This window comes from Ambystoma mexicanum, chromosome 8 (assembly GCF_040938575.1).
Source record: "Ambystoma mexicanum isolate Mex_15411 chromosome 8, UKY_AmexF1_1, whole genome shotgun sequence".
Lineage (NCBI taxonomy): Eukaryota > Metazoa > Chordata > Amphibia > Caudata > Ambystomatidae > Ambystoma > Ambystoma mexicanum.
This window is the reverse complement of record NC_090929.1, coordinates 1,701,489,637-1,701,517,038: the sequence shown is the minus strand read 5'-3', so window position 1 is coordinate 1,701,517,038 and position 27,402 is coordinate 1,701,489,637. Positions and strand designations below refer to the sequence as shown.

General features: G+C 47.9%; 1 protein-coding gene across 1 annotated transcript in view; it reads right to left on the bottom strand.

The window, feature by feature from the left end:
* PSTK (phosphoseryl-tRNA kinase) overlaps positions 1 to 25,131 on the bottom strand; it is a 90,274-nt gene extending 65,143 nt beyond the window's left edge. Inside the window, exons 1-2 of the mRNA XM_069612015.1 lie at positions 24,493 to 25,131; positions 22,908 to 23,199 (exon numbers count right to left, since the gene is read on the bottom strand). Coding sequence (XP_069468116.1) covers positions 22,908 to 23,199; positions 24,493 to 25,128 — 928 coding nt within the window. The 5' untranslated portion in view covers positions 25,129 to 25,131. The remainder of the gene's footprint in view (positions 1 to 22,907; positions 23,200 to 24,492) is intronic.
* Positions 25,132 to 27,402: the final 2,271 nt, after the last annotated feature.

The following is a 27,402-nucleotide window of genomic DNA, read 5'->3' as shown; positions in this document are numbered from 1 at the left end:
GTCCCAGCCTCACTGAAGGAGGCCTGGATTACTCTGTTATTAAAGAGGCATGAGGTGGACCCTGAGGTTGCCACTAATTATAGGCCAATTACCAACGTCCCCTTCATCCTCAAGATCTTGGACAAAATGGCCTATAAGCAACTGCAGGAGTTCCCAGAAACACATGACTTGCTGGGTGTCCACCAATCAGGTTTTCAGGCCAGACACGGGACGAAGACAGCCCTTCTCGATTTAAAGTCTAACATCTCGAGTGTAATTGACGGCGTACGAGTCACACTTTTAATGCTTCTAGACTTGTCCACCGCATTCGATCATATAGACCACACTCTCTACTGAGCTCGCTTACTTGCTGCACACTGAGCCCTACGGGCGAGTTGCGTCTTATAAGAAATAATTAACATTAACTGTCTCCTCGGCGTGGCTACGAGAGCCATGTAGGAGGACGCGTTCCAGCGGAGCTCCCGAGATCCTGAACAGATCCGGGTAAATTAGTGCGGTACGACTGCTTATTGAACACCGACGATATGCATGCCAGCGTGTGAAGGTGCTACCTAAGCACTGTGAACTTTTGGAGGTCATAGTAGCTACGACGGCGAAGATCGGAGAAGAAAAGTCGAGAGACGCTGAGAACAAAGGGCGACTCAAAATGGCCGACATAGGCCCGAGACGGAATTGAAAAGAGTTGCGGGAAGACCTAACCAGGTCAGCGTGCAGTGCGCCCACTCATCATTCAGCAGACCTGCACATCCTCAGAACCATGTCCAGTAAGGCAGTGCGACCCAAGGCGAAACAGCCCACGCTGGACGACTTCACCAAAACGTCCCCGGGCCCGGACGCCACCAAGAATAAGGATGCACCGGCCGTGGGTGGCACGACGACTTCGAGCTCTAACCAAGAAATCCTGGCAGCGATTGCGGACCTGAGAGCGGCCTGGGAGTCGAAATTAGAACTGGCTGTCTCTGAATTAAAAACGGCATTGGACCTCAAAGTTGGGGAGGTCCAGGAGGACGTCAATCTACTGAGACAAGACGTTAGGGTTCTGGCAGAGCGCACAGAGTCCCTGGAAAAAGAAGTTGGCCCGAATACGGCGGACTGTGCCACCCACAAGGCAAAACTGCACGCTCTAATCCAGAGGGTGGGCAACTTGGAAAGTAGAGCGGAGGAGGCGGAAGGACGAGCCCGTCGCAACAATATCCGCATTGTGGGCCTACCGGAGGGGACGGAGGGCCGTGACCCTACTGACTTTGTTGAGACCATGTTGCTGCAGGAGATATCCGGAGGGGCCTTGTCCCAAGGCTTCGCAGTGGAAAGAGCACATAGAGCCCTAACGAGGAGGCCGCCTCCCGGAAACCCGCCCAGACCCATCATTGCCAAAATTCTTAACTATCGTGATCGTGAAAGAATATTGGAACATTTTCGAAAATGAGGCACGATCAAGAGAGGAACAGCAAACATCACGGCGTATCCGGATTACACCCTAGCTGTGCAGCGGAGCCGCAAGAACTTTGGGACTGTGAAACGGAGGCTGAGGGAGGCAGGTTATAAATATATGTTGCTTTACCCTGCGAAGCTGAAGGTTATACAGGCGCATAAAACTTTATTTTTCGAGACCCCAGAGGACGCCATGGAGTGGCTCGACGCACAGGGGTGCCCTCAAGAATCGGCAAATCGGCCCCAGAAGGACTCAGAAGAGCTGCGGAAGGCGTAAAATGGCATCGCAAGATGGCGCGACTCATGGACTCTGAGACTTGATTATAGTCGGTTCGGAACCTTCGGTATGGAAGGTCAGTTGGTTGCACTGTTTGTCACAAACACTGGGATTATTATCGAACGGGAGCCCCATGGAGCGATACTCTTTCCCCACGATTGCTTAGGTTAGGTGGCCATTAGGGCGACCTCACCCTACTGGGCTCCGTGCACTGATCGGTGATTGCGGAACTAGATGTGGGGGTGCCTGAGCTCTGTTGTTGAAGCTGGGCAACAGTTGGGGTGCGTGGTGTTGGGGGGAGGGCGGGTGAGGGAGGGGAAAGGGAGTTGGAGTTTGGTTGTCTGTGTGGTTAGTTTGGGAATGAGCTTATTCGCGGAGTGGCTGCAGTGGGACGCCTTCTGTGTCATGAGAACCGCTGGAGGTTCCTGTAAGTAGGGTGGGAAGACACATAATTGCCATGGGTGACCTCAAGATTGCCACCTGGAACGTCCGTGGTCTCAATAATTACCTGAAAAGAAATAAAGTCATGTTATATCTTAAACGACAGAAGATCGACATTGCCCTGCTACAAGAAACGCACCTGACCCAACAAAAACTTGACCTTGTAAAGAAAAAATGGGGGGGCACGGTGGTGGGCTCCCCGTACTCGGCCTATGCCAGAGGAGTGCTGATCTGGGTGGCCCTGCATGTCCCACTCAGAATTGTACGAGAGGAGGTAGACACGGAGGGTAGGCTGGTAATACTGAGGGCACTGATTGAGAACAGAGGACTGAGTATTATTAATACATATGCCCCCAATCAGAATACTGCTGTATACTTCAGGACTCTATGTACACGCCTGGGCCCGTGCGCAGAGGAACCGCTCATCTGGGGGGGGACTTCAACTGTGTTCTTGACCCCAAGATAGATAGGTCCGACAGTAAGGTGGACAGGCCCACCCCAGCGGCTAGGGCTCTACGGGTACTATTAGACGACTTTGGACTAGAAGATGTCTGGAGATTGAAACACCCCACGGCCTTGCAGTACTCTCATTATTCGGCCCCTCAACAGTTGCATACGAGACTAGATTACTTCTTTGCCACGCCAGAAGTGGCGATAGCAACTACACAGATTGAATACAGAGCGAGGGTCCTGTCGGACCATTCGCCCTTGGTGATGGCCTGGCAATATGGCCGCCCCAGGGGGCGGATTCCAACATGGCGCCTTCGGGCGGAGGCGCTCAGAGACCCGGTCTTTAGAGAAGATATTAGAGAGACGATTACAAGGTACTTTGAGGAGAACACGGGCAGTGTGGATTCGGCTGGTACACTTTGGGAGGCCTTCAAGGTGGTAGTGAGGGGCGACGCTATTTCCAAATCAAAGGGCCTTCAGGGGGGGGTTCTAGCCAAGCTGGAGAAAGTGGAGAAAGAATTGGAGCGTGAATGTACCAGAGCGGGGGGGACACAGACCTAGTACTCGAATTACAACAATGATGCTCGGAGCTTTGGGAGCGGCTTTGTGACCTCAACTACAGGAAATACGTGGAGAGGCAGCATGCAGGCGGTGACAAAACTGGTCGCCTACTGGCATGGCTTTATAAGAGGGAAACCCCCAGGGCCCCGATCTTGATGATAGAAAGGGAAAATGGGGAGGAGGCTCACACTCAGGAAGAGGTTAACGCTGCTTTCTTAGATTATTATAAAGCACTGTATGAGGACAAAGGGGAAGACAATCTGGATAAAATCAGGGACACACTGGAAGATATGGAACTGCCTAGGATTAGTGCAGAGGAAAGGGAGGAGTTAGATGGTCCCATTACGCTAGATGAACTGGAAGAGGTGGTGAAACGGCTGCCTACTTGTAAGACCCCGGGCACTGATGGACTCCCGAGTGAGTTCTACAAAACGTATAGCGCAGAGATACTCCCCCCCCATGCTGGAGATGTATAACGAATCATTTGAGGGAGGCCGATTGCCGGACACGCTCAGAGAGGCGCTGATCGTGCCGCTACCCAAGCCTAACAAGCCGAGACAACACTGTGGGTCGTACAGACCGCTGTCGATGTTGAACCAAGACAGTAAGATCCTGACAGCAGTCTTGGCAGACAGGCTGCGCAAGGTCATCGGCAGACTGATACACTCGGATCAGACAGGTTATGTCCCTGGCAGGAATATAACCCATAATCATAGGCGGCTCCACCGGGTGATAGAAGAAGGGAACAGAAGAGATGAGGAAATGGCAGTGATCTCCTTAGACGCAGTTAAGGCATTTGATTCGGTAAGGTGGCCGTGGCTGTTTGCGGTCCTGGGGGAATACGGGTTTGGGCCAGGCTATATCAGATGGGCGAGACTGCTGTATAGCCAGCCAACGGCTAGGGTGCGCACGGTATCGGTGATATCCGATAAGTGGCGCCTAGGTAGGGGTACTAGGCAGGGATGTCCTTGGTCCCCGATGTTATACATATTGGCCCTGGAACCCTTAGCGGTATATCTTAGACAGCAATATGACCTGGTGGGCATCGAGGTGGGAGGAGAGTGCCATTTGATATCCTTATATGCCGATGACTTGCTGCTGTACCTAAAATATCCGGAAGAGAACCTCCAGTATGTTTTGGAGGTCATGCAGAAGTATGCCGAATTGTCCGGCATAGCGGTTAATCCCGGCAAGTCGAGCATGTTCCCCCTAGGGTACTATTCGAGGGTCCCCACGGAACGCTTACCGGTATTGCCCGTGCCTTGGGCAGCCGAGTCCTTCCGATACCTCGGAATAGACATATATCACACTGTGGTAAACGAACATCTGCACAATACCGCGGTTGCGGTGGATAAAATCCGTGCGTCCATGCGATTTTGGGAAAAGCTGCCGCTGGCGATGATAGGGCGAGGGGCGTTGCTTAAAATGGTTGTCCTGCCTAGACTGCTGCATTTCTTCAACAACATACCATACTTAATACCTAGGAAGTTCTTTACCAAACTCGACAGTATGTGCAGGGACTTCCTATGGCACGGCACTCGCAACCGAGTGGCGCTGTGGAAGCTGCAAAACTTCTACGATAAAGGAGGGATTAAATTACCACATTTTGAGGCTTATTATGTAGCGAGCCAATTGCAATATGTTACACAATGGCTCTCTGATGAGGAATCTCTCGAGTCCAGGTTGGTTGGGACAGATTGCACCCAGTTTTATTTGAAGGAGATCATCTGGGTCCCTAGACAAGACTTAAACCTTCGCCCTGGCATGCTGTTACTTGGGTGGAAAATGTGGCGTAGAGCATGTCGGCTACTGGAAAGCCTGGATCCGTGTTCGCCGCAGGTGCCACTGGTCGCCTTGACTGCGGGGGATGGTCAATTTAGGAAAACGATCAGAATGTACTGGGAATCGGTTGGGTTGGCCACGTTAGGAGATATATGGCAAGATGGGGCCATCAAGGATTTTGCAGACCTAGAAGAAGAGACTGGGTTACATGGGGGCCAATACGTTACATACCTCAGGTTGGTACGGATTATCCGAAATTCTTGGCCTGAGACGGTGTTAGCGGAGGATCCGGACGCCCTGATTGATACAATATATGATATATCGGAGGGCGGACACGAGATCTCCAGATTGTATGAGGTGGTGATGTCCCGGGTGGGAAAGGACTTGATAGACTTGAGACTAGAATGGGAAATGGAGGTGGGGGCTCAGATGACTGATGGGATGTGGGAACGGGCTCTGGGATATCATAAAAAAGTGTCCAGAAATGCTAGATTACAGCAAATCCAACTATATATCACGCACAGAGCGTATATGACCCCCAAAAGGATAGCTAAGTTTGCGAACACGGCAGGCAGGCATGCCCGAAATGTAACGAGGAGGACGCGGACATGACGCATATGTTCTGGTCCTGCCCAGTAATCGAAGTCTTCTGGGGAGAAGTGTCACAGAAGTTAGCAGACAAAGGGGTCCCGATAAGCATTGACACGACCTGGGCTTGCCTCCTAGGGGGGTTCCCCAGACCGAAGAACACCAGACATCTGGGGAAACTGAGAGACCTAGCGTATATACTCGCTAAGAGAAGGATAGCCATGAACTGGAAGCAATGCTACAAACCTAGGATAGAGATGTGGTGGAGGGATCTGCAAAAGTGGGCGGAAGCTGAAACCATGGTCTGGCAAGAGGCATGCAGTAAATGCGGGGAGGAGGATGTGGGCAACCTAGTAGCCTGGAGGTTGCTAGTCACTGGTCTGTTCGGGGTACGAGGAGAACCTACTGCCTCGGAGGAGGAAGTCACCCGGCCACTCCAGGTCGATACAGAACTACCCTGTCGATAAGCTCTTGGGGGGGAGGGGGGGAGTGCAGTGTTGTGTTTTCTTAAGTGTCAATTGTCCTATTGTACATAATGTCACAAGTTTGTTTGTACTGTTTTCACTTAAAACAAAATAAAAAATATATTAAAAAAAAAAAAAAAAAACTGTCTCCTCATTAGCAGGCTGACTGAGTTTGGGCATTTTTCTGAAAATGCTGCTTTCTGGATGGAATATTTCCTGACCCCTCTACCCTGTGTAACCAGAGTTGCTGTAGAGGGTTTCCCAGCATCTCCAGTCCAGCAGACCTGTGGTGTGTTGCAGGGAGCATGTCTCTTCCCTAGCTTGTTCAATCTGTACACCATGACTTTGCTAGACCTATTGGACAACTTGGGTGTTTGCGATATGTACTACGCAGGCGATACCCAGGTCTTGCTGGAACTCTTGGGTAATTACACCAAAGATACCCATTTGGTGAATGAGATCTTTACCATAATCCAAACCTGGATGATTACAAACTCCTTAGCACTTAATGAAAAGACTGAGCTTTTGATCTTGGGCTCATGACCAAGGCTAAAGAAGTTGGATCTGTATTGCTGGATGTGTAATTCCAATAGTACCACACGTCAAAGCCTTGCTGTGATCGCCACGTCTCTGATTAACACCAAGTTAGACTACTGTAATAGTCTCCTGACTGGCATGTCCGCTGCAAATATCAATAAACTACACATCTCTCAGAATTGAGCTGTTCAGGCAGTACATGGTTTGGGCAAGTTCCATCACAGCTCTGAAGTAAGACTGGACCTACACTGGCTCCCCAGGAAAAACAGGATTCTCTATAAATCCTTGACCCAAACACACAAAGACCTCAATGGAACCGCACCTAAAAACTAGCAGCTCTGATATTGAAGGATATGGTCAAGAGAGTCCTTCAATCCAACAATCCCCATCTTGTAACCCTTCCCCGCTATACATTCCAGTATTGATTGTTGGGCACCTCGATCATGGAATGAACTGCCCCTGGCTCTCAGATCAATACCCTTTCTCATACACTTTGAAAGTGCACCTTTGGACAAAGGAGTAGACTAGCCTCTCCCTTTACGAACGTCCCTCCTGCCGGCTTGACTCTTTCCGCTCTCAACACGATTTGATCTGTTTGTTTGTCTGTCTTGGTTTTTTGTCCACTCGGAGGCCATGTGGCACAATACAAAAAATAAAGTCCCTTGGCTTGAAGAGCTGATTCAGGGCTTCCCAGTTACCATCCTTGTGTCAGGCAGAGAATCCACAGCTCATGGGTGTCTGAAGGAGCATCAAACAGCTCATGAGTGTCGACCAGACATCCTAGCACTCATGAGTGTCAGGCAGAACATGCAATAGCTCATGGGCGTCAGACAGTGCATCCAAAAGCCTGTCAGTGTCGAAAAGAGCATCCAACAGCTCATGAGTGTCAGGCAGAACATGCAATATCTCCTGGGCATGAGTAAGAGGCAGGGAACCCAGTAGCTAACGTGACAAAGCATCCAGTAGCTCATGGGTGGCAGACAGAGCATCCAATATCTCTGGGTGGTAAAGCAGAGCATCCAATAGCTCATAGGTGTCACAAAGGGCATCCAATATCTCAGTGTCAGGCAGAGCATCCAATAGCTCAATAGTGTGGGGCAGGGCATCCAATAGCTCATTAGTGTCGAGCAGAGCATCCAATAGCTCATTAGTGTCGGGCAGAGCATCCAATAGCTCATTAGTGTCGGGCAGAGCATCCAATAGCTCATTAGTGTCGGGCAGAGCATCCAATAGCTCATAGGTGTTGGAAGGTGCATCCAGTAGCTCCTGGGTGTCAGGCAGAGTATCCAATAGCTCCTGGGTGTCAGGTAGAACACCCACAGCTCATGCCGGTCATGCAGAGCATACACAGCTCATATTTGTCATCCAGAGCATTCAACAGTTCATGGGTGTCATACTGATACTCCAATAGCTAACGGATGCCAAGCAGAGCATACATAAGCACAGGAGTGTCAGACAGAGCGTTCAATAGCACAGGCACCAGTGTAAGGCACAGTATCCAATAGTTTCTGATTGTCAGGCAGAACATGCAATATCTCATGGATAGTAGGCAGTGTATCTGACAGATCCTGGGTGTCAGGAAGAGCATCCACAGCTCATGGGTGTCATGCGCAGCATCCAGTATCCAACTCATGAGTGTTAGGCAGAACATGCAATAGCCCACGAGTAGCAGGCAGAGCATCCAGTAGCTCATGGTTGTAACGCAGAGAATCCAACAGCTCAGGAGTTTCAGGGAAAGCACCCAATAGCTCATAAGTGTCAGGCAGAACATGCAATATCTCATGAGTGTCACAAAGAGCATCCAATATCTGATTAGTGTCAGGCGCAGAGCATCCAATAGACCATGGGTGTTGTGCAGAGCATCCAACAGTTCAAAGGGGTCAGGCAGAGCATCCAACAGCTCATGGGTGACAGACAGAAAATCTAATAGCTCATTGGTGTCAGCCAGAGCATCCAAAGGCTTGTGGGCTTCGGAGCATCAAGTAGCGCATGGGTGTCAAGCAGAACAGCCAAGAGCTCATGGGTGTCAAGCAGAGCATCCAACAGCTCATGGGTGTCGAGCAGAGCATCCACAGTCATCAGGCAGAGCATCCAATATGCTAATCTATATTGAAACATCGATTGTAACCGGTCACCTGTACCTGACATGGACCAAACTGTAACCCGGTCCGTATGCTACCTTTTATACTGTACTTTTATGTATCTTGTATGTGCAACCCCTCTGTAACCTATGTCCTGCTCAAGTTAATGCGCCCAGCTACCCGAGGGTTCGACCGCGCTTTATAAATAAATAAACTAAACTAAATTCATGGGTGTCAGGCAGAGCATCCAACCTGTCATGTGTGTGAGGCTGAGCATCCGATAGCTCATTAGTGTCAGGGACAGCATCCAATAGCTCATGAGTGTCAGGCACAGCATCCAATAGCTCATGAGTGTCAGGCACAGCATCCAATAGCTCAAGAGTGTCAGTGAGTTCCTGGGAACAGCTTTAATTTTAAGGTTCTTTCTTGACCCTTAAAGGGCTTCAGGATTGAATGGGAATTCCTGTCAGTAATCAACAGCAGAGTATTCTCCTCCAATTCCCCTTTGAAGCATGGTGTAACCACTTCGGATGGCTACCACAACCCAGCGTCATGTGTCATGTGTCTCTGATGTTGGCTTGTGGAGAGATCATAAGAGGGGCTGCCACTGGGATAACATAGCACCTGAAGTGTCTTGTGACAATAGCAGGGTACCATGACTTGATGGGTTTGGAATTGGCATCAGAGCAGCATCACAGAGTATGCTTTTTAAATTAACATACTCAGAGGGCTTGGCCGAGAGTGACATCAGGACACTGTATTAGAATGCAGGTGTTAAGACATCTGAGGTGTAACCGTGCAGGCCCAGCCGTCTTCGTTAGTTTAAGCACACTAATATGATAATCCCCAATCTTGCTAAACATGTATCGCGTAGTACCCAAGGTTCAATACGCAGTTGAATTAAAGAAACCTACATGTTTTTACAAGTATATTTTTGTACAAAACGGATCGATCATATATGTCATATGATATTGACAGGGTGCTCTCAGGACAAATTAAATTCTGCAGGTGTCTGCAATGTGCAGCTGTCCAGTTTTAAACTACGACTTCAATGCTCCCTCACCATTGATTATTGTGGGGTGAATTTAAGGCCCTGAACAGAAATCCCCTTCATCTAAAAATTGCATTAAACATTGCCACCAAAAACGGTTGCGCTTTGCTTCCCTGGCACATGTGCGGCAAGCATTTGAACCCTTCACCAAGAACGGCTCTGCATTTGCTTTTCTTTCATCTGAATAATAAGAAGTTATGCCCTACATTCAAAAACGGCCCTGCATTTGCTTTATTCCATCTGAATGCCCAAAAGTTATGCACACATAAAAAAAACGGCTGTTCATTCACATGAGGGGCAAGGATTTCTACATTGCAACCCGACACGGCTTTTGTTTTCCCTTTCATGTGAACCGCAGTGCTCTAAAACACTGCAAATGAAAAAAAAACGGCTTGGCTTTTCCTTTTTATTCCGTGTCAATGGATCAGCAGCAAATGCAAACCCACTCAAAAGTACAAATTAAAAGAATCCCATGACCTACAAAATTGCATTTCAACATTAGATGAAAAATACGGCTTGCACACGTGTAAAAAAAATAAGAAAAATGATTTCAAAAGCCACCATGAAATAATAGCTTTGTTCGCAAAAAAAATGAAATATGTTGTCTGTGGGGGGTTGGGTAAGCAATATACATTATGTTTGTCCCTTCAAGATTTCAAACACCTTGGAAGAGGCTCAGAGGACCGGAAAAAAAATTTTTTTGGCTCAGGCAGGAAACCTCTCAATTGAAAGCCTTGCCTCCCACTGGAAGTCGCACCTATAAGTGAATCATTCCGCAATGACATGTGATGTGGCTGAGGGCGTTATAATTCTCTGCTCTGCCAGACTGGAAGGCAGTACTAGCAGGGAAAATAAAGAAAGCAAGTGTGGCCAGTGTTTGACCAAGAAGTGCGAGTTCCTTCTGCACCCACCACCAAAGACAAACTGACAAAATAAAAGTCTTCTGTTGTAAGCTGAGCCAGGGGGAGACAGTTGGCTGTGGGGGATGAAGCACCGCCCTCCCAGATGTGACAGATCCTCCAAAATGACATTAAAGGATTGATTCATTTTAGGCATTTTTTCCCAGCACTCAGAATAAGAAATCATTTTGTTTTATGCTATTTTTCCATGTGATTTCCAGGGGGTTCTGAAGAAACTAAGTGCATGTTCCTAGGACTTTGTGGACTGAAATGGCCAGTAAAGACTAGTTTCTGGCATAAATGGGACAAATATGAAAAATTGGTGGAAAGATGGAAAATGAGAGTATGAACATGCTTAATCATTTGCAGAGTTTTAACAGTTATGCATTTCGTGAAAAGGACAGAAAGGTGCCAAGGGGACATGCTACCTCGCACAGAGTTGGTGATCTGCTTGCCTAATTCCCTATGACCCCCTGAAACCGCCTACCTATTTCTTATGGCGGTGGCTAGTATAAGTTTGAAGTTATGATACATAACTTAGTTTTGCTAAAAAGTTTACCGGAGAACAACAAACTATAATAAATGACAAACAGACAGATGATGCTCTCTCCCCTTGAACCAATAAGGCCAGGGGGTAGGAGGAGTGAGAGGAATGGCAGGCTGCCCTATCCCAGGGTAGGAGTAATTCTAGAGCACTTCCCCTAGATTGTAAAATGAATGATGTCATTTGGGCTATACAAGGGGGGACTGTACTAGACACAGGGAACAAACACACAGACACACAAGAATCCGGAGAGACAGGGGACGGAGGACGGAGAGGAGGCAGCTGATCCCATCCAAGAGAGTGCAGAGACCAGACCCCCTGCCTACCTGTCCAGAGTCCTGATATCCAGCAGGCTGTCCAGAATCCCATCCAAGAGAGTGCAGAGACCACACCCCTCGCCCTAGCTGTCCAGAGAGTTCTGAGATCCAGGTGGCTGTCCAGAATCCCAAACCAAGGCTTACTATGTAAGTAGCAAATAACCCCAGCCCCAAATTGCCAATATAATTCATTCACCCTCCCATAGTAGAATCTGCATTAGCCTGTGTATGTTAGCGTATTCCTTCGATAAATCTCTTCATTGTCTGTATGAATCCTTAGCATTATTTTGAAGTAAATCAATTAATTCCCCATTGAAATTCACGGTACGAGGTGGATAAAATTCTCAATTGACCCCCTTGTGCCTAGTGTCTTTCTTTAATAACTAGTCATTAAAGTATAGCCTCAACAGAATTAGTTTCTGTGTAACTGAAAACCAAATGTTCCCATGTATTGCGTGCATTACCCCACACATTCCTAATTTGCATATGTACCATTAAAAACCCCAAACCGTAGTCTCATTGAGAGCAACCTCTTTTGTTTAGAATCCTATCTGTTAGGTGCCTCTGTCCTTGTGTTTGAAAATCGATTTCCGATTTAGAAAGCTAAACCCTTTGCTTAGCTACCTGTCATTGTAAATCCTGTGTAAAACGAATTTCCATTTGCTGTGTGTAATTTTCCTTTTGCATTTGCTTTCTCCCCAAAATCGATTTCCTTACCCAATTTCCACATTGTTCTGTGCACTGATAAGTCGTCTCTAAGCTTCCCTATCTCCTCAAGTGTAGCAACATGAATTTCCTTATTCTGTCACCAAGCACTTGCTGTGCGAGTAAAAATCCAATTCTGCCTGTTTGCTCCGAAAACGGGTTTTCACTTTCTTTTCTGGCTTCCCATCATGGGGTGGTGGGCTTTATTTCAAATCTGATTTTTTCTCTCTCTATCGGTACTCCTTGCCAATGCCTTACATTCAAAGGAATTAAGTTAGCTGATGTTTGGGGGTGCGGGTAGTGCTAAACCTTGATGCTATCATCTGATTGAAAATGGCTTCATTTTCCTGTTTTGTCATTAAAGATTTGTGTAACTGTGCTAGGATATCTGAACCAATTGTTCTGTAGAAATCATTGCCTTTGTGTTGCCACATATTCGTGGCTGTTATATTTTGAATATGTTTTCCTTTTTCATTAAATAATAATGGAATAAATATCCTATTAATACACACTGGCCTGGTTCCTAGTCCATCGTGACATGGTGAAGGTTGGGTGCGAGACGGGTTGGAGGCCTACTCAAAAGAACCTGTGGTTTATTAAAAATAAAAAGCAATTTATTGTACGCCACATTCATTGTCGGAGAAGGAGTCCCTGGCTGGAGTGTGCCGTGTAATAAAAACCATGACATTATGCAGTTGGGACTGATGGGAGTGGTAGTCCAAATCATCCGTAGAGCCAAAGATTATAGACTTCTGCATGTTGGCAACATACCGACACTATTTGCAAATCTGAAAACGGTTAACTCTGCAATCTATTTTTATGTTTAATGTTTAGAGAGAGTACAGTAAAACTCTCTCACCCCTAGGCTATTTATCATGAAACACCATTTAGCAGAAGACTGCCTGGTTAATTTCAAGCAGTCTACATTTTATTACGCTCCATGTTACAGAGCGAGGAGTGAGAAAGTAATCAATGGCAGCCTAAAGGGTCAGCAAACATGCCATGACTAAGCTCAAAAACACACCAAAAAATTAACCGCCAGGATAACATGTTTGATCAAGTGGATGACCATTCTGTTGAATGAGCCAATCGCTCAGGACCATAACTTCAGTAGGACTGTGGATGACACTCCCTATATTTAATTAAGAGTGCCCGTATATAACAACACTATTTCGACCGATACTTTCTTGTGGTATTCAGTGAACAGTGCTGAAAAACACTAACGGTTTGATAGCTTAAGAAATCAATTTTCTTTTCAGAATTTCACAAATTAGCATTCTAGAATGGTTTCTCTTTCCGTGAACCATTACAGCAGGGTATTTTCTGCGATTCGTTTACATATTAACCAGTACAATTTTCATCAGCTCCCCAGCTGTCCTCATCCTTCTCGGTCTCTCCTTTGCCTTTGACGCAGTTAACCATTCCATCCTCATACAAAGGCTCCAAGATACCCATGGTATCTCGGAACGGGCACTGGACTGGCTGACATCCTTCCTTACTGACCGCTCTTCCCAAGTCATTCTGGGCACCTTCTCCTCTCCTACTTTCTTCCCCACCCGTGGTGTCCCCCAGGGTTCTATTCTCTCCACCTGGGTCTTTAACATCTACCTTGCTCTACATGCACGCCTCATCTCCTCCTTCTCCTCCAACTTCCAGTATTACACACATCTTTTTTTCAATCAACGATCTCTGCCTAAATGCCTGTAAAACAGAGATTCTTCCCATCGGCACCCCTGGTCCCTCCTTCTTCCCTTCACTCCGGCCTTTCTCCTTGAGCTCTCCCCCTGCTCCTTCTTCTGAAGCCAAAAACCGTGGAGTCATCTTCAACTGCTCGCTCTCCTTCCTTCCTCACACTCAGGACATTGCCAAGAAGTCCCACTTTCAGCTCTTCCATTTCAAGGGAATTCTTACTTTCCCTCAGAGGCTCAATATTACCCAAGCCCTTGTTCTCTCTAGGCTTGATGTGATGCTGGAAATGCATCGGAGGAACAGGGCCTCCGTATCCTTGTCCTTTACTGCCTTTTTATCGTGTGTTCTGTCGTGTTTTCCGCGCAGGAGTTCATGTGGGACTCCTGGCGGTGCAGCTCTCTCTCTTTTGGTTTGGTGAACAGACCCATGGGATACCCTTACGGCACCCATGGGTGGGGGTACAACCCTGTACCCCTAGTGTATGTTTTTGGGCACCTGTGGGTGACCCGCAGGGCAGGGTATGGGCTGGTGGCAGCTCCATGCGGAATTTGACAGGTGCTCCGAGTATCCTCCATTTTGGGATACCCAGGCCCTGCCATTGAAATCAGTTGATTCCTGATGGAAAACAAGATGGCCCCTGTGGCCTCTTGCTTTCTATTGCCTGTTACCTTTTTTTCCCAAAGTCCTGGGAAGCCCTGACTCTGTCCCTTCCCCCTGACTGGCTGTTGGGTGGAAGTTCCATATATGGTGTTGCTGTGAAGTCTGGTCCAGACTGGCTGGAGCCTTCCGAGTGACTGTATGTTGTGGGTATGCCCTGTGGGTGGGACCTGGGTGAATGGAGTGCATGACCAATATGCACTTCTTGTTGTGGCTGTCTGGTTTCGTGTATGAGAGACAAAGACTGAGACAGCCCTGCCCGAAACTGGCCCCGACTGCAGTCGGTAGTGGTGAATGGCTGGGTACTTGTCCCAATCCACATTCCTTGTTGTGAGTGTCTGAGAGGGAGGAGGATGGCCTGAATGCACGGTGTGCCTGATTGGCTGACTGACTGCATGAATGCCCTTCTGTATGATTGGCTGCCGAGTGTGACCCAGCAGTGTGGATGAGAGACAGGATAGTATATCTGGGGACCTCTCACCACTGGAAATTGTTCAGAAGCTGTGTCTACACTTTAAGAGTAACTGGAACTGCTGATCCTCGATGCCCAGCTGGAAGAAGAAGACTTGCTGTTGCATTTGCTTCAACCTGATCTGAAAGCTGCCGAATTCGTCGAAGACTGATCCGAGAGAGGACCCGGTAAGCCCATTGCCGTAGACCAGGGTTCGCAGGTTTGTGTAACCGCTGGAGGCCCGTCGAAGTCGTGTTGCCTCAGAAAAGGGGACCGCTTGACGCCGTGCCGCTGACGACCGGAGCCACCCGCTCCTTTGCCTAAGAACATTTGAATCGAAGGACTCCCTTGTCCGCAACGTCGACCGCTTTGTCCTGTCGGAGTAAGTCAAGGCCGCCAACGCGCCGAGGAGAATCTGCCGGTGGATTTCCCGCCACCTGAAGACCACAAATACTTCGACGACTCGATGCCCTTGCTGGGCCACAGTTCTTCCAAAACTCTTTGCGGTCCTGAACAATCACTTACCGAGGTGCCCCGCACACCTCATCCTCGCAGGACGTCGCTGACGAGCACCGCCTGGATCGACGCCGTGGTCTTGGCACCCTCGAACTTCTCATCAACTCCGTCAACGCTAAGTTCACCTTATTCGACGCCTCTCGACGATCCGTGACTCCTGCTTGAAAGGGGGTCACTCAAGAAGGATCCGTTAACGCTTTTTCGAAGAACTCTGCTCCACCAGGTACATTGGGGGGCGGGGGCGGTAAAAACATTATAGGAGAAAGTAAGACTTATTGATCAATATATGGACTGGGTGGGCTTGTGCTATATCTTTATTTTACAGGTTGCCCAGGTGGGGGAATCTCCACACAGAACTGTGCTTAAAGGTAGAGGCCAGTAATCTGCCAATTGTGTCAACCATCTTGCTTTCCTTCCTATCGCTATTGCTGGTTTCCTTGTTATTGATCTGTGTGACATTCTAACAGTATAGTTGATGCACTTTAATGAGATTTGATAATATTGGTGGTACCACTTTAGAATTGTATATATTTACCATTGTTGATTTGTGAGTACAAAGTGCGTTATTGTGATAGTGTACATACCTTTGAATATTAATTATATAAAGACTGTTTTCAGTAATGCAGTGTGTGGACATTCCTTTGTGGGGGCTTGGGGGCTACACTGTACTTAAGAACCAGCCTGCATCACCTCCCAAGAAGCTAGGCCTTCATTGCTTGTCCATTGCTACCAAATAGAGAATCTTGGCTGGGGTCCTCTGTGCCTCTCCTCTACCATATAGAGAGCAGAGGTACAGGCACCCCCCACCAGTATCTTTACACTTGACTATTGCAATAGCCTCCTCCTGAATCTACCATCTTCCACTCTGCGACCCCTTCAGCCAATCCAGAATAGGTCAGTGAGACTTATCCTTGGCCTTAATCCCAGGGACTGCATCTCTCCTGCCCTAAAAAGTCTTCACTGGCTCCCAGTTGCTGAACAGATTAAATTCAAATCCCTCTACATCATCCACAAGGCTGTCTGGGCCCAGGGACCACACTATCTTCAACTTTATCTTACTAAATATTCTCCCTCTAGACCACTACCTTCCTATGGCACCAACTCTTTGTGTGTACAGCATTTTGCTAAACAGAGGGTAGGTGGTCGTTCGCTTTCCTCAGCTGGCTCCCTCCTATGGCTCCCTCCTATGGAACAACCTCCTCCTCCCTCTGCGCCTTCAGCAGGACTTTCTTACATTCCGGAAGCTCCTTAAGACTTTCCTCTTTACCTCCTCCTTCCCTTCTTCTCTCCTCTGCTAATTCCACAGTTGCTGTGATTGGTGTCCGGGCCCTTGTGCATACTCAGGGCCCCTGATCTCTTACACCCAATCAGCCCACCTCCTGTCTACCCTCAGCACTTGCATTGGCACACCCTCCGCCCTGGAGGTCCGCACTTACACCTAACGTGGCTCCAGGCCATGGAGCACTCAACATTCCAAGCACTTCATGTGTGGCTCACCCATGAGCTAAGACTCCCCTGCACTTACCCCCTCTGCCCTCTTCTTTGCTGTACTTGCACGTTCTGAATACTTACAAGGCATAGTAGGTTTGTTCTCTTTCCTTTTTTCTCCTCCCACTACTCTTAAATATTGAGTTTTGTAATGTGTTTCACTACCCCTTGTTCCCTCCCCTTACCCTGTGGGCGCTTTGAAACAGTATTTCACTTGCTATATAAGGGCCTAACAAGCAAACAATAAATAAATAAATCAAAGGCACATGTTGTCATAATATTACCAAAACAAACAGGGACTCAGCAAACAGTACATAGAAAAACATATCATCAATAAAAATAAGCTGATTGCAAAGGTTAGGGAGCCCTGCCTGTGAACTTAGAAAAGCATGGGTCAAAAAGCAAACCTACCAGGATGATCAACAGCCAGGCTTTAAAACAAAACACTGGCATTATGGGCAAAGCCAACAGGAGAAGGTGCTTGTGTGGGGGTACTGGCATATATTGGCAGAGCCTGCCTGACAATATTTTCTGATATTAGAATTACTGGCAGCCCTAAAAATAGGTAAATTCTCCCTAAAATTAAAACAGGGTGTACAAATATTCCCCCAAAAAATAGGAAAAAGACATGTAGAATATTGCGCCCCTGCTTTCACCGACACAGCTCCATGGATACGTTTGGACCAGTCGTGCACGTGGTACCACAGGAAGAAACTACTATTTTAACTGCCTGATTGTAAAAGGTAAACATGTATCTTTCAATGTGCAGGAATAACCAGGTGCAAAGAAATAAATATTACAAAAACATTTCTGTTTTTCAGTTAAAACAGATTTTTACTCACTTATACAATACTCTCATTGGGATTTGGGATTACATTTTTACTCCCCCAAAAACATTTTACTCCCAACTTTACAAAATAGGGAATACAATACTCACTTCCAAATCTTATCTGGAGCACTGCCACCGTCTTTGGGGTTTGACTTGTACAGAACTGATGATGTACACATACCCCCAAAGGAAAGGCGCTTAATACCCATTAGCGTTAGTATTTCCCTTTCCACCGGGGCATATATTCCTCTGGCCGCCAAGTCTGGGCTTGCATGGCGACACTCCCTGGATGTCGTAGCGGGGGTGGTGGACCCCGACAATAGAGAGGTCAAAGTTATTTTGCACAACCATCTGTCTGACCCCTACGGGGTCAAAGTTGGAGCTGCAGTGGCACAAGGCATCTTAGAGCGAGCCTTAACTCCTGTTCCCCATGAGGTTGAGGAGTTAAAAGGGGATCCCTAGGAATTGGAGATGCTGATACTTCTCAGGCTAACCCTGTTAACGGAGTACGAAGATCTCTCCCCTTTACCTGAACGGGTTTTTGCCCAAAGAAATTACCCAGTTCTTATAGAAGCCTTTGGGAGAGTAATTTCGGAAGAGTCAAGAGTCAAAGTGAAGGAGGACCCTTCTTTTTAATTAAAAGGGCTAAATATATTGCAGGGATACCGGGAAAGACATCCTTCGCAGCCCATTCATACATGGTAGCAGCTCACCAGGGATAAGGAGGACCCAGAGCCAAGTGGTCCCTCAATTCTACTGGCCTGGGGTATTCCTGGATGTAAAGATATATGCTGCTGCATGTGACATATGTCAGAAAACAACAGCTAATACAGTACCCAGCGCCCCATTGAAACCACTCCCTATTATTGAAGTTTCATTCTCCTGCATAGTTATGGACATTGTAGGGCCATTAAAAGACATCTAACTTGAGGAATAAATTCACCTTATTTATAGTGGACTACGCTACTCGATACCCCAAAGCGTTTCCACTAAGGAACAAGACCATTAGCAAATGTGGAAACATTTAAGCCCCTTTCTCTCCCAAGTAGGGTTCCCTAAAGAGATGCCCATGGATCAAGGTACCACTATTATGTCTAAAATCATGCAGGCGGTAAAAGGAATCCTACAAATGAAAACATTATGCACCTGAACACCACCCTCAGACCGATGGGCTTGTGCAGCGATTTAATCAAACTCTCAAGAGTATCCTCCACAAATTAGTAGAAACCGATGGTCATAACTGGTATGTCATGATTCCTTGGGCTCTCTTTGCCGTTAGAAAACCCAGGCATTCTTGGGATATTCCCCCTTCGAACTATTATATGGAAGGGAGCCGCGAGAAGTCTTAGGCATGCTCAAGGAAACCTCGGAGGAAAGGGAAGAGGCTACCATACCCATATCTCAGACAGCCCAGAAACTCAAGACCCACATGGCTGCATTCTGAGAAATTGTAAAAATTAATTTAGGTAGAGCCCAGTGACACCAAAATACGCTACATGATAAATATTCTGGGACCCGGTCCTTTTTCATAGGGGACTCTGTTTTAGTTTTGCTACTAACATCGGAAAACAAAACTGTTTCCAAATGGTATGGCCCCTATGAGATGATAGAAAAAAAAACCTCTAAAATACGCAATCACTCAGCCCGATAGACATCAAAAGACTCAAATCTATCATGTTATTCTCTTAAAGGTGTGCAAAATCAACCCCGTTGAGAATACTACCATTACCATAGCCATTCTCTTAACTGACCAAGAACGAGAAGTACAATTAGTTCAAAACACTTGACCCTGCACTAGCAGCAAGACCTACATGATCTATTAGCACAATTTCCAGAAGTCTTCTCTGTAGAGTCTGCTCGGATAGGTAATTCTTTTCATTTTATTCATACTCGACCGGGACAAACAGTGAATTTAAAACCATACTGGATTCCGGAGGCCTACCGCTTTCATCCATGCAGAAGGCAGATATAATTGAACCCTCCGAGAGTCACTAGTCCTCCCCCATTGTTTTGGTGAAAATCTGAGAAAAGCTGGAAGTTCTATATTGATTTTTGAAAACTCAATTCAATCTTAAATTTCGACAAACATCCTATGCCAGGATAGAGGAGTTTTTTTTAAAACGAGGGTCCGCTCAATATATATCTACATTAGATTTCCTGAAGGGATAAAGGCAAGTCCCCCTGAATCCAGATGATAGGCATAAAACAGCTTTCTCTACACTGCAGGGGCTCTTTCGGTTTAAAGTCCTTCCCTTTGGCCTACACAGGCCCCTGCAACCTTCCAGAGACTAATGGTTAAAGTGCTTAGGCCCTACTCTGATTTTGCAAGGGCCTACCTCGATGATAAAGTTATACTTAGTAACACCTGGCCCGGGCATATGCACCATCTGTACAAGACCACTCGCGCCTTGTGGAAAGCAGGCCTACGTGCAAACCCAAAGAATGTCATCTGGCACCATCTGCTGTGGAGTATCTAGGATACTTCATGGGGAACAAGCTCATTCAACCACAAGAAGAAAAAAGTAAAGCTGTACACTTAACCCCAATACCCAAAACTAAATGGGATCTCTGAGCCTTCCTGGGATTAACAGGGTGCTATTGTAGGTGAATCGTGCCCAATTTTACCACACTAGTCATCAGGTGGGATCGTTTTGGCAGTCGTTCTGAAGATCGGTGCTGGTGGGTTTGAAAGTTTAGGTGAAAGCAAAACTGAGGTGCATCTGTTGCAGATACGGCTTCTGATAGGAGTTAGGCTACTAATGGTGGTAAAGGTGATTGTGCTGGACCTCTGACACAGCCTGCGAGGTTATGCAAGCAGGTAGCAAATCCGGTATGCAACAGAGAAGGGAGGGCAGGGGGTCAAGAAGTGAACTCGAATAGCACCAGAGATAGGACTTGTACAGATGAATGTAGAACACAGAAGAACCAAGGCAGCAACTGTGGCAAATATCAATTAGCACTGTAAGCGTGTAGGGCGAGTGGTTTGGAGGTAAAAGCCTCCTTACCTTCATTAAAGCAGTCAGCGCGGTGACGAGCGCCACATCAGGTGGGAAGGTATGGATGGAGACGTCATGGTGAGGACAGGTACAGATGTAGCTAACAGTTGTAGGCAGATAAAGGTATTACTCCGAGGCACCCCACACTCCCGGACAGTCCCAGACAGGGAAGAACATCCTTACTTCACCTGCTGGCTCCCCTCCATTGAATGATTTACACTTGCCAGCAACCAATCAGGGACAGGCATAGGCAGGAGCAGGGCTAGGCAGAGCCCTTTCTTCAGTAACAGGTTGCGGCCACCCTTTTGGAATGGAGCCTGCGCTCTGAGTTTGGGTACGATATCCGATGCAAGGCCCTCCTTGCAGAGGTCACAGCCTTCCACAAGCTGCCGGTCTTTCATCTCCAGCTTGGAGGCAGAGGTGGAAGGCACACACACACTGCACTGGATCTTTGTGGCAGCATTGTGAAATAGGTACCCAGACAGGGAAGGACATCCTTAGTCAGAGTCCTTCATCTGATCCCAGCTTCGCCTGCCACCTCCCCTTCATTGGAAGATTGCCTATCCCAGCACACAATCTGGGACAGGCAAGGGCTGGAGTAGAGCTAGGCAAAGCCCTTTCTTCAATAACAACGTTTTTGCTTATCTGTGGAACATCAGAAAGGAAAGACCAAGGAAATATGGATTTACTTAGCTGTTTCCCTCTTATCGCTGAGGAGGGGGGCTCTTGCTTAATGGGAGGGGTATGTGACGAATCTGGAAGTTTCATACCTTCTTCCCTGGGGGAAGCCAACCCCTTTGAGGATAGGGAGGTGAGCCCGCTCAGCAAAATCCTCACTAGGGGTTTGGAAAGTGGGACCTCACAGTCAGTGACGCCACTCAAGGGGACAAGGATTTCCAGTCCCATGGGGAACTCCCTATACCTGAGGACTTTATCTGCATACATGGAAATCAGAGAGGCTGATGTTACATTCAGTTGTCTGGACTCAAAATAAAACTGACAGTGTCTTTGGGTGTTTGGCACAAGACAATGCTGTTCTCTCCAGAGGCTTCATAGCTTAAGATACACAACATGCCCCTTTTTGATAAAGGAGTGAGAATAAAAGCTTGATTACCCTTGAATGGAGAAGAAACACTATGCAGAGGCGAGTCCTTGAGGGGGAAAAGCTGCACTACACAGCAGAGCAACCTGTGGCGCAGAGAGAAGTAGGAAAGGAAGAGAGATGCCGCCGATCCAGCATAGAGACGTGCAGAGTCAGCAAGGCCAAGGCAAAGTAAAGCAGGCCTTATCTGGCGGTGCGACCACACAGCAAACGTGGTGGGCCCAGTGCCCGATAACCATAGCCAAAACCAGGATGCGAGGGAGGAACAAATCCTACGATCTCAACGCGAAAGGTAAGGAAGCAAGAAACGCTGAAATGAGCGTAACACCTAACCCGCTAGTATACAGACTGGAAGACCAGAAAGCAGTGGAGAATGTCACTGCTATCGAGCAGACGCCGCCTCACTTGGCGCAAACCTGGCGACATAGAAGGTATGGAGGGAGGTGAAGAAAAAGCAAAAGGGCTATTTTGTATGGAATTTCCTTTTTTTCTTTCTTTCTTTAAACAGTGGTTTATATTCAGAAGTTTGAACTAGGACAATTGGGAAGAAAGTTTTTCCTAAAAAGGCAGTGGCCATGATTTTCAGCAAACGGGAGGCTTTCCTTTGTCGTCCTGAGGGCCCCGGAATGCTCTAACGTTCTCATCACCACAACACATTGGTCCCAATATTCTCCCCCCGCACACCGGCCCTGATGTTCTCACCACCACACACAGGCTCCAATGTCTCTCCACTATATACTGGGCCTGACGTTCTCCTCACCAGACAATTGGCTCGACGTTCTCATGACAGGATACTGGGTCCCATGTTCTCACAACCGCACACTGGGCCTGATGTTCTCTCCACCAACCACTGGTTCCAATGTTCTCACCACCACACACTGGTCCCGAAGTTCTCAACACCACACACTGGGCTCAATGTTCTGTTTGCCACACACTGATCCAGAGGCCCTCACAGCCACCACACTGGCCCGTCACACTACAAATAAGTCATTTTTTCAAGTAAATGAATTTGTACAGCATCCATTCTCACAGCTCTTTAGGAAGTACTTACGCTTTCGTGCCAGCTGGTAAACTTCATAGCGCATGCTCTGATAATAAAAATTATCATCCATCACGATGCAGAGTGGAGGGAAAGCTGCACGGGACTGCAGGTCAGCAAAAGATTCCACCTCTACTGTCCAAGAGGGCAGGCGCCCCTGGCAATCGAGGCAGTAGACAAATCGTTCCCATAAGGTTTCATTGCACTTGTTAGGAGGTGACAAGGGAACCTGCCCTACAACTGCATTCAAGTAGCAGTCCAGGTAGAGGAGGAGCTCCTGCCGGCAGCCCTTCCAGTTGGTCAGCTGTGGAGTGAAGAAAGAATAAGATCCTTTTAGAACAAAATTTAGGGCATACTTTCTACATCAGTGGTGCAACCACATCTTGAGTGTTGTGACCAATAACGTAGGCCACATTCGGGGCAGTTTGTCTAGTTCTGGTTGCCACATTAAGAGCAATGGGTCAATTTCTCGTTACCACTTCTGGCGCGTTGCGTCCAGTTGTCGTGGCCACATCTGAAGCACTTAGGCCAGTTTTAGAGGCCAGATCTGGAACACTGTGTTCAGTTTCAGTGGCCACAGTAGGAATATTGGACCACGTTCTGAGGCCATATTTGGAACAGCTTGTTCAACAGTGGGTGCCCTGCCTGGATCATTTTGGAGAGTTCTGTAAGCCATAACTTCAAAGGGGTAAAGGGAGGTCACCTTTGAAAACTCCTTTCATTTGCACTCATTTTTGAGAATCTGGCTCTGCGTCTATCTGCAGGGCTTGAAATTGCTGGGAACTATTTAGCTCCTGAATCTACCATAGGAGAGCCTGATTAACTTAAAACTAACAATTACCAGGTGCTGCCTTTGGCTCCCCAGGCCATCTGGTAGGTTACAAACATGGATATGTGACAGTAACGTTGAATGTTTGACAATGTAAATGACGAAGAATTAGGACACATTAAATATAATGGAGCATAGATAATGGGCAAAAATGTCAAGAATGCATCTCGTGTGCCGATTTCCAGGAGCTTGATGTAGCACCTGCACTTCGAAGCTGAATTTAGAACCCTGATATGTGTAGGTTAGGGCAAATAATAACTTTTAAGTCAGGCCCCTCTGTTCTGTTGCAGCAACTCAGTGCCAGAGGTCACAAGTTTCACGTGGCCATGTGTGACAAGGGCATCCAGTACTGTTCTGTCTTGGAATTCTGGGACTTGTAGTTTTACTAAATTTAAAATAAGAAAGAACAAATACAAATCCCAGAATCCAAAGTGAAAAAGGCAGGACTGGATGGCCTTGTCTGGACATGAGGATTGTGTGGGTGGGGCCACCCTGGCAACACCCCTATGGGAGGACTGTGAACTTGAGAAACATTAGCCACATTTGCAAAAACAAGTCCTGGTTGAAGACCCACATTTTGGGGGGTGGGTAACAGTGTGGGCAGTGAGATCTGGGAGCAGACTTGCCCACTGCTGGGGTTGAGGGCCATCATTATTTTGCACACGTTGAATCGTGTATTTGTGACGGTTACGCAGGTTCAGCACCTTGTTTCTGCGGGCCCCACACTTCCCAACCTCTTGGTGGCTCTGGGCTACTCATTATACTGACCCAATATTCAGGTGTTTGATCTCTCAGCTCGTGATCTGCAAGTTCTGGTAGATCCTCAGATGGCTTGACTCCTGGAGAGGACTGCTTCCTGGTTTCTATGCACACATCTTCCTCCAGGTGTTTACTATGCAGCTTATGCAGCTCTGAAGTCTCCACATGGGAAGCTTTCCCGCCCTCTGGGTCCCTGGTCACCCATCCCTGCCCAGGCCCATGCACCTGACCCTCCAAACATGCTGCCTCCTCCCCTTTCAAATCCTCAAGCTCCTCCCCCTTGACTTCTCCGGGCCCCTCCCCTTTCAGGCGTCCGGGCCCCTCCCCTCTGGTAATGACGGGCAGGTCCTCCGGCTTATCCAGCACAGGAGTCACGCACTGGAAGGCGTCGTGCGTGATGACGTCATCGTAGGAGATGCGGGTGCAGTCCCATCCTTCCCCGGGGGTCAAGCTGGCGCACAGCGCTCGCGCGAACGAGGTCTTGCCAGAGGCCGGGAGGCCGCACAGCAGGCATATGATCAGCGGCCTCGCCGTAGGGCATGGGTCGGACAACGGTTGCATCTCACGCAGGGATGTGGCCTCTCGCGGCCAGAACCATAGTGGCCGAGTCGCGCATGCGTAGCTTCGTGTGGCCGAGTCGCGCATGCGCAGTTCTTCCCCTCTGCTGGCACGCGCTGCTCATGCGCTCACATTGTGCTACTTCAAGTCAAACAAACATTGGCAAAGCCAACAGGTTATTGCTAGTCACTGCTATATGGGACCTGGAGATAAGATTGTAATAGCTGCACAGTACCTGGGCACATCAGAGCTTCTTACAATGGGGTGAATTTGAGGAACATTCTGACCAGGTTGTGGAGGGGATATTAGGCCTCTGTATGACCTCTCTGCCAATTCTCACTATGGTTTCCAGTCAGGCTGTCTGGTGTGCTTGTCTTTTCGGCTCTGTTGAGGTGTCTTTATGTACACACAATGACAGGAACCACGGAGCTCAAGTCTGGGGTTATCTGTTATGCAGTCCTGATGTGCGATGGTGCAATGCTCCTCGATGGTTTACTTGCCAGGGCTAAGATTCACCCCTTCACTTATCTGTGGGCCGGTGAAATCTCCACGTGGTGCGATTACTCACTTGTGTGTGGCTGCTTATTGTGCAATCCGTTGTGTGCAGCTCCTGTTTTTGATCTTACCTTGCAGTAGTGGTATTTCCCCCCTCGTAATTCTGATTGATTGATTGATTCCTGGCCTTAGTGTTTAAATTAACTAAATATGCCCCAGGGGGCCACTCCGGTGTGCCACCGTCTCACAAAAATCATGCAGTTTTCTCTTTTGGGCCCCAGAGTCTTCCGGCATACCTCGTGTGCAGTCTTCACAATATTACCATACCCCGGCGTGTCCCCGGAGCTGCTTGTGAGGCGGCTTAGTTGGCATTACCCATTTTGTTTAGTGGCATGCTCAAGGAGATATTACCCTCGGGCTGCCCAGCTGTTGCGTATGCGTCCAGCTATGGGGTTGCACCTCTTCCGAGCCTTTATTGGCCCCAGTTCATGCTCTGTCAGTACTCCGCCTCACGTTATGCTTTCTGCATGCAGCTGTATTTAATGACGTGGCACCGGCTAGAGTTTCAGTATCTCCGTGCACACAAGCACCATCTGGGTTCATACAATACTTTCAACAGCAGCCATTCCGTCTGCCACAACTTATCTTTAAAAGCGTTGAGCCCTCAAATGCTTTACATTTGCTGCATACATTGCATCCTGCTGTCAGTACACAGAGCGGCTCAAACCAGCTCCGGCGGACTCGTCGGCCTGAGGAATATTTCACAGCTGGCGTCCCGCAGCTCCTCATCCACCAGCGTTACGTCTCCTCAGCGGGTGGCACCGCACAGCATCGCCACACTGTAGGGTCTCTTTGTTCGTTACGCCCCCCTTCCGGGTGCACTGTGTCTCGGTGTATCAGCCGCGTCTGTCCTTTTCTGGCTGCCCCGCTGTCCCCAGCCAGACCGCTCTTCTCAGGCGACCACGGAGCCACTCTGCCCCTACATGTTTTGGAGGCACAGCCCGTTCTTAAGCGAGGTGCGCTTCCTGCGCCTTATACACTTTGTTTTGGTCTGTACTGGCGTCGGGTCCGTGCAAGCCTGCACTGCCGTCAACGCTTGTGTTCATTCCACGGCTGCAGCCTGCAATTGTGCGTTGCTGCTTTGCTTTGATGTGCTTGCAGATACAGGCTCTGCTCTTTTTTTCTCATGAGGAGGCCATTTTGGATATTCTTCTCAGGACTTGTGGACAGCTCCCCTCGCCGTAACTATTGTATTTCCTCTCGAAATATCTCCAAAGTATTACCCTTCTCTTCCGCTCATATTCCCCCAGCAAAAGTGTTAATTGTATTCCGGTTGCATCAGTTTTAACACTAAAGTGCTCCAGGACATTTCAGGATCCGCAGGAAACACTGTGGGACACATCCTATCCCATGGCTCCTTAGCCACGCGCCTACCATAGAGAAATAGTTTTAAATGACATAAGTGGATGGTAGAAGGCCTAACTTGCCCTATACTAAGGTGGGATTTCCCTACCTGAACAAAACTAAGGCACATCTGCATCAAAGAGTCCTTAAAAGCCTGTCTGTGTCCAAAACCTATGCTTGCCCTTGTAACTAAAGCTAAACAGTGTGTAGGAATGTTGATAATCAAAGAAATAGGGATCAGCACAAAGTTCTAATCTTCTTCCAACTCTGTTTATCTTCAGCTTCCCGTCCCCAGGTTCAAGAAAGTTCCACAAAAAAGGTCTTCAGGATTTACCTTGTTCAAGTTCCTCAGGGCTCTCTTAACCAAGTTCATAGTAATAAAGTTCAAACAAAAGAAGTCCTGAGGCCCTGTCCTCAAGACAGTAGTTATAGTTCATCAAATCTCAGGGTCCCCTTCCCCAA